Source organism: Danio aesculapii, chromosome 16 (genome assembly GCF_903798145.1).
Source record: "Danio aesculapii chromosome 16, fDanAes4.1, whole genome shotgun sequence".
NCBI classification, from domain to species: domain Eukaryota; kingdom Metazoa; phylum Chordata; class Actinopteri; order Cypriniformes; family Danionidae; genus Danio; species Danio aesculapii.
In genome coordinates this window covers 22550284-22562985 of record NC_079450.1, presented here as the reverse complement: position 1 = coordinate 22562985, position 12702 = coordinate 22550284, and the positions used below count along the sequence as shown (strand labels likewise).

Here is a 12702-nt window from a genome sequence, read left to right as displayed (position 1 = left end):
GAGAGAGAAGGTGCATGTGTGTGTAAATTACAGAGAAAAAGAGTTGGTTCAAGGTCGTCTTGTTTTCCTGACCTCCATACCATGAAACCAAAGTTATGTCATAGGATTTGATAACATATGCGTGCATTTCTTCTGTTTAATTGCTGCTTTTCAAAATGACATTTGTTCGTATTAACATGTCCATATTGATTTTTGCTCAGCTCCATTCCGACAAAAAACAGATCAGTGTTGGTTTCATTGGTTACCCCAACGTTGGAAAGAGCTCTATTATCAATACCCTGCGCTCCAAAAAAGTCTGTAATGTGGCACCCCTTGCTGGTGAAACTAAGGTAAGACCTCACAGGTTGTTTTTTTTTTTGTTGTTGTTGTTAATATGAGCAAGAAAATGCTGAAAGTTTTTTTTTTTTTTTTTTTTTTTCCTTCTCCCCCTTATCCTCTCTTCTTTTCTCTCGAGTGGTTCTTTTCTACGCATATTTAATTATATATTTATTCATTCATTCAGTCATTCAGGGACAATTTCTCGAGTGGTTCTTTTCTACGCATATTTAATTATATATTTATTAATTCATTCATTCATTCAGGGACAATTTACAACATGACATGTGCCAGAGTTAGATATAAAGCTGTTTTACATCTGTAGTTCCTGGGCAGAAAGTTGTAACAAGTTTAACAATATATAAAGAATTGTACAATATACACTTACAGTACAATACATCATAGCCAATAAAATGAAATCAAATCAGTGGTTGCATATTTGATTTACTTTAAGCAAACTTTAAGCACGGTTTTAAAAATATTAAAGGGCACCTATGATGAAAATCATCTTTTGTAAGGTGTTTGGACAGAACTGCAACTGTGTGTAGGTATAGTGTGTCCACAGTCATATTGGGGTGATATAAGTCTAGACAATAAGTCTCTTTTTTTTTTTATTTCCTGATGGTAAAGTAGGGATCCAAATCCCTCCCATTTTGAGGCTGACTGCAACGTAACATAGAAGTGCAGTACAGTCATTTCTGTTGAGCTCGTGAACACAATGGCAAATCAGAAATGTTTAAGAATGTGCTCAACAGCGCTGAAATGTTAGCAGAAAATGGACGCTTTTAAAATTTCTGTATCGATTGGTACCGAATTACAGTATTGTGACAACCCTACTTGTAGAACAATAAGATAACTGCATAAGATATACTGTACATAATGTTTTGGGCAAAACTAACATTTATTTAAAAATGTAGTACAACAACCATCTTCAAGTTTGTGGTAATTATCATTTATAAATGATAATAAATAGTTTTTTTTTTTTTTTTAAGGCCATATCGTCCTGCCCTAGTGCATTGCGTTTTTTTATTTATTTTTTTATTATTATTCAAATGGTCCAATTCTGAGACTGAGTAAGGTTGAATATGCTGGCCAGTTTGTTATTTGCCTAATAAATGACAATAGGCCACAATTTTAAATTTAAAACTTTAACAGATTGCTGTTTTTCCCTGTATCAGTGATGTATCATAAAGTAGCCTAAAAAAAGTAGCCTCTTCATATTTCTTTATTCTTAATCTTGAGAAAATGTTTTTGGTACCTCAAAAAGCTAATTTAACAAAAAACATGTGCTTAAATCAAACTAAAATGCAGCATTTAAACCTCAAAATTGAATAGAAAATGAGGCAAATAGCTGCGAAAAAGTCCACTTTTGATGAAGAAAAAAAAAAGAACCACCCCTTTCACTAAGTGTTTTCATTTTTGGTGATCTGTTTCTATAACATTCACTTTGGTTTATGCCCTGATTGTTACCATCACACTGTTTAAGCCTTCGTTTTGTGTGTGTGAGAGATTTTAAATGATTGTGGATTTATTTTCCAAGTCCACTAGTGAGTGTACGATTACCTACCAGATGCTGACATGTTAATGTTTTGGCTTGGATTTGGCGGCAAGTTCTGTGTATTCGTGTGTTTTTTGCATGAAATTAACTTTTTGTTTTCAAAATTTTCCTCTCATTTTGCAAACATGGAACTGAGAAAAAAGATTTTCCGAGAGAGAATAAAAAAGACATTACAAATGGGGGCCAGATTGAAATCCAATTCTAAACAAAATCTGGACTTCCACACTCTTCTGTTTACGTTTTTAATGATGAATTATAACATTTCAGTTTTCCCCTGTGTGCCCTGATTTAGTTGGACGTTTTCTGTCCCCAGTTTTCCTTTCTTTGTGAAACAATCTTTCTGTTTTGATTATGTGATCGATCGCTTTGATTGATTATAATAGCTTTAAAGTTTTTGTTTTGCCTCATTAACTAGTTTTTCTCAAATGTTGAAATTTGACTGAATCACTGTGTAGGCCCTTCGCCATACAGCAACACTGAGAAACTAGAAACGCAACAAATAATTAAGTTGTTGCAGCCTATTATAAATGACATTGATTTGTATGCAGTTCATTGTATTTTACTGTTTTCAGCCTTGTTGCTTTTTAAATAGATCAGTCCAAGCACAGTGGTCTCAAACTCCAATTCCTGGAGGGCCACAGCTTTGCAACCACCTCCAACTCACACCTGTGTTATAGTCTCTAATAGTCTTGATTAGTTAGATCAGCTGTGTTTGATTAGGTTTGGAGCAAAACTGTGCAGAGCTGCGGCCCTCCAGGAATCGGGTTTGAGACCTATGATCTAAGGACTTTCACATAAATATGGATATGTAGACCTTCTGCTCAGCCATTATACTATAACCAACAGTTTTGTCTCTGCAGGTTTGGCAGTACATCACACTAATGAGACGTATTTTCCTCATCGACTGTCCTGGCGTTGTTTACCCGTCTGACGACAGCGAGACTGACATTGTGCTGAAGGGAGTGGTACGATTGACTCAACTCCTAAAATCAATCATTCACTTTTGGCAATTCACACACTTCATCCACTCCATTTATATGTGTTCCTTCAGGTCCAAGTGGAGAAGATCCGAAATCCAGAGGATCACATTGGAGCAGTGCTGGAGAGAGCCAAAGCAGAGTACATCCAGAAGACATACCGCATTCCCTCATGGAGCTCTGCCGAGGATTTCCTGGAAAAACTCGCCTTTCGCACCGGAAAACTGCTTAAGGTCTGGCCGGGTTCTAGAGTAGCTGATAAAATGAGCTGTCAGCTTGGTCCTCGAGGCACATTTGTTTATTCTTTACTCCAGAGTGTCCAATTGAGAAGTGACAGTTAGCTTATTTTAAGCTGGTGAAAAACATTGTTGAATTGCCCATTTACCATCCTGTCATGCCAAAACCACTAGGATTTAGTTGAAAGATTTGTATTGAAGTGTTTTTGGCTTACATGTTGGTTTTGTTCGGTTTTTTAATCTTTGTCCAAATACTGTACATGTCATTACGGCTGTATATCTGGCAATTTGTTTCGTAATATGTATATTGTGATACTGTAACAGTGTCCACGGGGTCTTAAAAAGTCCTAAATCTCAAAATTTTAGGCCATAAAAGGGCACATAAGATGTAAGTCATATTTTGGAAGCTGTTTGGACAGAACTGTGTGCAGGTATAGTGTCCACAGTCATTGAGGTGAAATAAAACACAATAACTCTGTCTTTTTTTTTATTTCATGACGTTGAAATAGGACCCAAATCCCTCCCATTTTAAGTCCCACTGCAACGTGACGTAGGAGTAAAAAACTGTAGCATTTGCTTCCTTCATGGGTTTCACTGAGCTGTTTATCTGACGCAACCTAGGCAGAGATTGAGGCACACTCTGACAGGCACGTGGGAACGGTGGGCGGAGAGAACTAGCATTATAGGCACAGGCAACAAAAACAGCTACATGTTGTTCAGAGCAGAAAAATCCAATGTTCTGAAAGGTATAATAAATATATAATAATACATTTTGAAAAGATACTTTACAGACACATTGTGGAGACACAAAAGACTTGTCTTACATCTTGAAAAAGGAGGAAAATTGGTGCCCTTTAAATCTACTGAAGTATTGTGTTGTAGGTCTTAAATCTTTTTTTAAACAGATCTTAATTTTCTTTGTTCATGTATTGCTACCCAATCTGACCACCACCCCTACAACAATCCGTCTGAATAAAACTTTCAACTTTTTATTTAAAAAGGTCATTTTTAACTTTAACATATTAGTCTAATATTTTTTTCTTACAATAACATTAGTTTAAAAGTGCTCCACTTAGACAGATTGTTGTGCATGTTTAGTTTATTATAGTTTTTAAAACTTTTTAAACATTTTGTTTTAAAGAAACTTTGTTGGGGAAAAAGCCTAGAGCTTGCTTGTTTTTACACAATATTTAAAATATTTAAAATATTGAATTGTTTTATTATTAAATTATTATTGTATTATTAAATGTATTAATATTCAATTGTTTTGATGGGGCAAATAAAAATCTTTCACATCTTAGCCATTTGAAAAAAAATCCTTAGCGTTTATTGCTTTATGAGTCTAAAACTTCATTCTCAATGTCTTAAAAAATCTTACATTTAACTTGGTGAAACCGGCGTAACCCTGTGTAAGCAAGTTGATATTTTAAGCTATTTCTTTTTTTTTACTTTTCAGAAATATTATAGTTAGTTTTTCAGATTTTATTTTTTAATAAAAAAAACAATAATATTGGTATTCCCTGGCAAATCTCCTGACTTTCTCACAAACAAAAAAAATGTAAAAATAAAACTCAATACAGCATTTTCGATCAGTAAAAAATATTCCAGTATTCATTTACAACACTATATTCTTACACCTTAGATGTCAGCAATGTAATGTATTTTATGTTGTTTCTGAAACAGGGTGGAGAACCAGATCTGCCTACTGTGTCTAAAATGGTTCTGAATGACTGGCAGAGGGGACGCATCCCGTTTTTTGTGAAGCCTCCTGGCGGTGAGATGGATGAAGAGGTAAATAAGCATTTGTTCTTTATTTCACTCAAAGTCTAGATTCATTTCATCAAAACAAGTGCTCAAGCTTAGGAAATTTTGGGGTTAATATTGAAACATGAGTTCCAAGATCATCAGTGGTGCATGTTTTGAGGAAATGAAAAACTTTGTGTTGTTGTGCCAACCTCAGAAGACACTGTTTATATCTAACTTCCTTAATACGTATCGAATTCCTCAAGACAAATCCTTTCTAAGTCACTGTGGCCAACAAAATGACTTGAATTCTGCCAGTCTTTATACTGGCAGGCTTTAACGCATTTTTAAACATTTATAGTCTTAAACCGACGCTTGATCTTTCCTCTCAGAACAAAGCCCAGGCCATGCTGGAAATGCCGGAGATGGAAAGCGAGATGGATGAGTTGGAAAACAGACTTGAAGCTCAGGATGTGGAAGAGGCCTCATCAAGCCAGCAAGAAGAACAAAAGCTGCTGAAAAAGAAGAAAGAAGAGGTGCAGAAACTCTTCAATGATGTCAAGCAGAACTTTGGCAAAATTAACGTCGCCCCAGAGTTCAGCGAGGAAGACCTTGTGCCTGTGGAGATGCCGGACATGATGGATGCTTCCGGCTCAGAAGATGAGGAAAACGAGGAGGAGGAGGAGAATGAGGAGCAAGTGGAAGAGGAGACTGAAAAACAACAGGAAGAAGAATCCTCTGTTTCAGACTCAACACCCAAAGCAGGGAAAAAGAGCACACAGGAAGTGAACAAAGAGATGGATGAGAAGATTGCTAAATTGAAACATTTTCTTGATCGAGCCAAATCAAAGCACTTCTCCGCCATACGGTTTGTTTACTCTTCTATTGGTTTACAAGGGTCTGTTTTGCTGATGAGTTTAGTGTTTAGCTCTTATCTATATTCACAGTGCTATGTGTTGTCTTTGTTTTTTACAGTATTCCTAAAGGCCTCTCTGAAAGGGTGTTTACTGAAACCGTAGCAAAGCAGAACGCTGCAAAGAATCAACAACAGAAAGGTACAGCCGATATCATGAAAAATAAACTATATTATTCTGAAATATTACAATTTAAACTTAAAGTCTGCTTGAAATCCAAATTTACTATATTTATTTAGCTAGCTCACATTGTTATTCTGAAGTTGAATGATTAATAATTTAATCCACTGAATGTCTGACCATTATGGGTTTGGAGCGACGGTCCTTCTGTTCACATCAACCTGAGGGCTTCCCTAGCAACTGCATAATAATATTCCCTCTTACCGTTAGTTTGCTATGAGTGAATGATGTGCAAAAGAAAACCCTGTCCCCTACTCAATATTCCGTTTCCATTGGAAGTACGTCAACATACTAAAATAAACGTCCATTTCACGGACTTTAAAATCTGTTTTTTTATAAATGTTAAAGTATAATTAGGCCCACATGGAATCTGCGCACGCAGAATTCTGCAGATTTTTAGCTCATCATTGATTCTGTTTATTTACTTGTGTAAATGTGTGTACATTTATATTTATTCAGTTTTTAAATTAATTTCAGTATAATTATTGACTGATATGAAAATATTCATATAATCTATTCACAGTTCAGTTTGGAAAGTAATATTTTCTGTCTTTTAGTAGATATATTATATGAGAGACTTGCTTTGTTCACCAACTGAAGTGGATCTAATTGCATTTGCATTGTAAACATTAAATACAAGTTAAAAGGGTATTACTTTTTAGTTCATATATTAAGGTTTTAGTTATACTCCCAAAATAATTCTGCATAAATCTGCTGATTTTTAACAAAGTTCTGTGCAGAAATAGAAAAAAATGTCTGCAGATTCTGTCTGGCCCCTAGTATAATGTATTGCTATGAATTCAAAGCTTAATTTTTAGCACCGCAGCTCAAGTCTTCAGTGTCACATTGTGCTTCGATACATTTTGAGTTGCATTATGTTTTGATCTGTTTCTCGAATTTACGGCCTCGTAAAACAAAAACAGGACACGGCAGATTTTGTTCTTTTTGGCTTTGTGGCGTTACATAAAGACAACGACAAGGTTTGTTTGAGCTCGGGTCAACCATGGCTCATTATTATATGCATATAGTATTACGATGTAATGTCTCGGCTGTGTATTTAAAACATGGCGGTTCCTTTGTTTTCATTCTGGCTAGCTCCAGAGCGAGTGACATTTCCCTGTAAACCAATAGCGTTCAGCTGCGCATCTAGCTTCGCCTTTTTTTACCCTATAGGCCTGCTTGGTATTTTTTTCAAAGGGTTACCAAAAAGTGGTATGGTACGGTTCGCTTTTGAGGTACCTTTTAACAGTGGAAACGACCATAAAAGCGTACCAAACCACACCACACAGTGGAAACGGGCCATAACTGACACTTTCACCATATTTGCACCGGACACGTTCTTAAAATCAGCACCAGAATAACCAAAAAACACTACATTAATGAAGTGTGCTTCACACAGGTGAGTGGGCTTGACAAACCACCTGTAAAAAAACACATCTTGTGTGTATTGCCTCTTCTTGAATTGCTGAATGCCTCAGTTATAAGTCGTTTGGGACAACAGTGTCTGCTAAATGTAAATTTCAAGTTATTATTATCATCATTATTATTCTTTTTTTTAAATTATTAATTCCTTCAGTGTCCTTTTAGTATAACTTTATAGAAATGTAAATGTATATTTATAAATGAAATATTGAAAATAATACTGTCGACCTCAATAATTAATGTCATGAAATATATTAGTATTGATTGCCCACTTTTTATTTCCTAGCTGTAAAACAGGGTAAACGGAGGAGAGCTGTAGAAGATGAGCCTGCACAGCCTGCCAAACTCACTTCTAAAGAGGTATTCACTGCTCCACAAGTTCATCCAAATATCTTAAGTAAAACAAATAGACCAAGCATAACTTTTCCTGTTAAATTTCACTCCAACAGAAACGGAGAATTGAGCGTTCCCAGAAAGTGAAGAAAGTGGGAGTCCGCTATTATGAGACGCACAACGTCAAGAACAAGAATAAGAACAGAAAAATTCCCTCAGATAACAAGAAAGCCAATCGAGCCAAGCGATAAGAGCACATTATCAGATACCCAGTCACATCAATCCCAGTTTCCAGAGTCCTGTTGGTGGCTGATTCGGAAGATCTGGAATCACAGTGATTTGTGTAAAGGTGCAGGTTTGGTTGATCTGTGATGCACTTTAATCATACTGTGATGTCAACCATCATCCTGAACATTACGACTGCACTCTGACAGCTAATTCTCCTCAGCATTGTGCATTTTCAAAAGCTTTTAACTTAAGACAACTTCCTAATTCAGCAGATTTGAAATGTGGATCATGTACTTGAGTGGCATTTTGTCTGGTGAAAAAGCAACACATTCTCAGAACGTATAAATCTTTTATTTGTTAAATTTGTTTGGGTTGGAGTATTATTGTTCTAATAGTATTTAGGATTTATTCTTCAGGGTGATAATGCTCTCCAGTTGCGCCTAAATAAACATAAATGAAAGTGTAAGAGTATGGAAAAATAATGGTGATTTTGATGGTCTATTTTTTATTTTATTTATTTTTTTACCTTGAGTTGTTGATTGGTTCGTTTGAGGAACTGGACTTCTTCCGCATGCTTCTTTTCCTCAATGTCTCTCCGCTCTGCTTCCCGTCTCTCGATTGCGTCACATTTAGCCTTCTGCTCGTTCACCAGCCTCTCCAGGTCTCGCTTCTCGCTCTCCAACTCTGAAATCTACCAGACGTTTGTATCTCACCAAAGGGAAAATCATGTGGGCTTCTCAGATCTTGCTATAAAGATTTTGACTTGCTTTTTTTAGCATAAAATTTGACAAATGTTTTCTTTTTGCCCATACAATCGGTCAGGGGAGCTACTGTTGTTTTAGGTTCCAATGACTTTTAGTTTTGTCAATGTAGGAAGTTGAAACATAATTATTACCCACTGACTACACGGTTTTCCCAGTGCTGGGTTGTAGCTGGAAAGGCAGCCGCTGCGTAAAACATATGCTTGAATAGTTGGTGGTTCATTTTGCTGTGGTGACCCCTGATAAATAAGAGACTAAGCCGTAGGAGAATGAATGAATACACTGTAAAAAATGCAGGATTTAACACAATTTATTAGTGTTGGGACAACATGAATGAAGTTAACCTAACAATATGAAGTAGACTGAACATAAACTGATTAAGTTGTCCTTAAAAAATCTCCAGAATTGTGTTATTTCAGCTCATTTCAAATAAGCAGCACAAATGTTTTTTGAGCGGAATCATGTGGGTTTTATAGAGTTAAAATTAGTATAAAATTAGAGTATAAAATTAAAATATGGTCAACTATCATTTTTCAAATAAATAGTTATGAACACTGAAAAAAATTATTCAAAGATGATTCCTTGGATTTACTCAATTTTTTTACAATGAGTGGTTGTAAACTATTTATTTGGGCTGAATTTAAACGAACAAATTAAGTTGAACATTAGTAAATTTAATTTCTTTGTTTAAATTCAACACAAATAAATAGTTTGCAACAGTTTTGCATGCAACACTTTTTTCAGTGAAGGAAAACACTTGAAAAATCTGTATTTTTGGTTGTATCTGTTTTGAAGTGATTGTAATTTTTGATTAAATCTGTTAGCCACTGATTATATTCCAAATTCAAAAGAAACAACTTTTTCTTGTCATTTAGATTTTTAGTTTTTTTTTAACAAACAAAAAAGGTGCCATGTTTACAAGCGTTTATTTTTATAACTTTTATAACTTGCCAAAGCTTCAGAAGCCATAAAACATAATTTTCAGTCATTTTCTTTAAACGAATACATTATTTGGAAGAAATATTGTTAGACCTTTTATATAATAAAACAAATATTCTCATTTTACTCAAACATAATCCAAAGAAACCTCATCTTCTCCTCTTCACCCATATTTTGAATTTTTTTTCCACAAACATTATTTGCAACATTAAAGTGGACATTTAACAAGTCCTATTGTGTTTTTATATAATGCAGATACCAAACACTACTGAATATTTAAAAATATCTTAATATCTAAGCAGTTTGTCAGAAAGTCCCCAAAAGAACACATTTGTTGCAAATTTACCTTGTTCTCAAAGTCCGACTTCCCCTGCTCCCCCTGCAGTGCTTTCCTCATGCCAAAAGCCACACTGCTCTCATACAGCGTCTGATAAGCAGCGATGGTCATGCGAATCTCATCTCTCACTTGCAGCAGCAGAAGGCCCCGTTCAGCACAGTTGATGGTCACCTGTCTGATGAGCTCATCTAAGAGATATAACACAGCCAATGAAAATATCAAGAACCGCTTCATTTGCATTATGTGTCACTTTTGGATTTACCGAAGCACTGATTGTAGAGCTCTCTGCGCACTGGACAGATGCCTGTCTCTCTGGCCTGCCTCTCCTGCAGTTTTTTGTCTAGTTGTTCTTGCAGGTGAATAACATCCACTCGTGTGCATGGAACGCTGGACACCGGCTGCACCCACAACTGGTTGTCCTCCATCCATTCCCTGCGACAGGACCATTTGTAAGATTTATGTACTATTTGGCGCTTAACAAGATTTGTGTGTGTGTGTGTGTGTGTGTGTGTTTTTGAAAGAAATCTCCTACACAACAAAATCGTCTGAGTAAAATGTACTCAGTTCAGAGAGTATTTGGTCCCTCTATAAATAAGGGCAAACAGGTTGGTATAAAGTAAAGCTGCTGTTTGTGCAGTTGTTTAATGATCCTCTGCTGAGATTTTGAGAGATTCAATGTGTTATATTTTAGCTGACTGAATTCAGTTGTAGTTTTGTGTTTCTCTTCTGTGTTCATCATCAGTGCACAATAATCACTTAATTAATACTTTCATTTTGTCATTAACCTGAGTAACTTTAACTCAATTTAGAGAGGGACCAAATACTATCTAAACTGAGTAAATTTTACTGAGGATTTTGCTACCCAGGCATAATATTATTGTGAAATAATACAATGTAAAAAAAAATCATTTATGCATGTGATGTAAAAGCTGTAAAAGCTCTTCAGAGGTCATTCTATTTAAATGGAGCCAAAGAAAAAAATGGTAATATTTTGGTAATGTATTGTACTGCTTAATATAACTTATGCTGCTTAAATAACTGGTCGGTTAGTCATGACTGAAATTCCACTAGTTGAAACTGAATAGGGGCAATGCGGTGGCGCAGTGGGTAGCACTGTCATCTCACAGCAAGAAGGTCGCTTGTTTGAGCCTTGGCTGTGCCAGTTGGCGTGTCTGTGTGGAGTTTGCATGTTCTCCCTGTGTTTGCGTGGGTTTCCTCTGAGTGCTCTGGTTTCCCCCACAAGTCCAAAGACGTGTTATAGGTTAATTGGGTAAGCTAAATTGGCCGTAGTGTATGTGTGTGAATGAGTTTATGGGTGTTTCCCAGTACAGGGTTGCAGCTGGAAGGGCATCTTCTGCGTAAATCAAATGCTGGATAAGTTGATGGTTCATTCCGCTGTGGCGAGCACAGATTAATAAAGGGACTAAGCCGAGAAAAAAATGAATTAATGAAACTGAATAGTTGAGATTTTGCTGACAGATCACCATGAAAGGCAACAGCAAAAATGTTACAGAATAGTTATTTGTCACTATTGAAATACAAGTACTATCTATTTAATAGGTTATAGTATGTAATAAGTATTAGTAACCCTTGATTAAGGATTGCATGTAATACTTAACAGTGTCTAATGAAAAGAATTTGTATCTGATGAAAAAGTATTATCGGACTAGTATTTGCAAAGTAAATACTGGTAGCAAGTAAAAAAGATGCTAGCATGTTTTAAAGGTTTAAATAAAATGGCTTGACATAAAGCGTTCTTCAAATTCCTTTGCTGTCACAGTAAATCATTTTTGGCTTTTTAACAAATGTTAATTTGAAACTTCAACACCAAATTTACCATGATTAATGGGATAGTTCACCCCAGAATTTTCATTTTTATTATGACCATTTATTCGCACTCAAGCAGTTCCACGCTTTTATGCATTTCTTTTTTCTGTTGAATACAAAACAGGACATCCTAAACGATGTTGGGAAAAAGCACCTATCTATTGACATCCACAGTAGGCACAAAAAAACTATGGAAGTCAATGGCTGTTTTTTCCAAAATTCTTCAATATTCAATTTGTTTATTTCTATAGTGCTTTTACAATGTAGATTGTGTCAAAGTAGCTTAACATAGAAGTTCTAGTGGATTGAAACTGTCAGTTCAGTTTTCCAGTTTTTGTATTTATCAGAACAAACCAAACAGGTTTAATTAGAACATATGAAGCATTAGTAAACAATGACAGAATTTTCATTTTTGGGTGAACTATCCCTTCAAATATACAAATAACTAGCATATTTAGCATTGTAAACTTAAAAAACAGTCTATCTCTTTTTTTTAATACTTAGGTGGCAGGATGGCATTCAGGATCTCTTCGGTTTGCTGTTTGTTGGCCTCTGCGGAGGGACTCTTAGGTTTGGGTGGCGGTGGAACAGGACCGCTTTCTACCATCTGGTGTGAGCTCACTTTCAAAGGACGACTCTGAAGTCAAAAGAGAAAGAAAAGACGGAAAAACAACACTGTAGGTTACACGTCACAGTGGTTGGAACTTGCAGGTTTATTTTATTTATTTATTTTTATGCAACGTTACATATCAGAGCTGTGCTTACCCTCGGAGACTTTCTCTCTGTATTCTTGCTCACTAACACCGGAGATTCATACTTCAGCAAGGAGTCAGACGAAGGAATCATGTTTTTAACGTTAATGGCTCGAGAAACGACACAAAAGTTTCAGGTTTACAATTTGCTATAAGACTTCAGCTCACTCGGCGAGAGGT

General features: G+C 35.8%; 2 protein-coding genes across 2 annotated transcripts in view; one reads left to right on the top strand and one right to left on the bottom strand.

Annotated features, from left to right (window-relative positions):
* The window catches only part of gnl2 (guanine nucleotide binding protein-like 2 (nucleolar)), a 26310-nt gene extending 18042 nt beyond the window's left edge, over positions 1 to 8268 (top strand). Inside the window, exons 9-16 of the mRNA XM_056475346.1 lie at positions 201 to 329; positions 2734 to 2838; positions 2925 to 3083; positions 4770 to 4877; positions 5222 to 5697; positions 5805 to 5884; positions 7632 to 7705; positions 7795 to 8268. Coding sequence (XP_056331321.1) covers positions 201 to 329; positions 2734 to 2838; positions 2925 to 3083; positions 4770 to 4877; positions 5222 to 5697; positions 5805 to 5884; positions 7632 to 7705; positions 7795 to 7929 — 1266 coding nt within the window. The 3' untranslated portion in view covers positions 7930 to 8268. The remainder of the gene's footprint in view (positions 1 to 200; positions 330 to 2733; positions 2839 to 2924; positions 3084 to 4769; positions 4878 to 5221; positions 5698 to 5804; positions 5885 to 7631; positions 7706 to 7794) is intronic.
* Positions 8263 to 12702, bottom strand: dnali1 (dynein, axonemal, light intermediate chain 1). The gene is made up of 6 exons (XM_056475347.1): positions 12536 to 12702; positions 12271 to 12407; positions 10206 to 10375; positions 9953 to 10131; positions 8433 to 8597; positions 8263 to 8346 (listed from the first exon to the last, which is right to left on the bottom strand). The coding sequence occupies exons 1-6, from the start codon at positions 12614 to 12616 to the stop codon at positions 8305 to 8307; spliced, it is 774 nt and encodes a 257-aa protein (XP_056331322.1). The 5' UTR covers positions 12617 to 12702; the 3' UTR covers positions 8263 to 8304.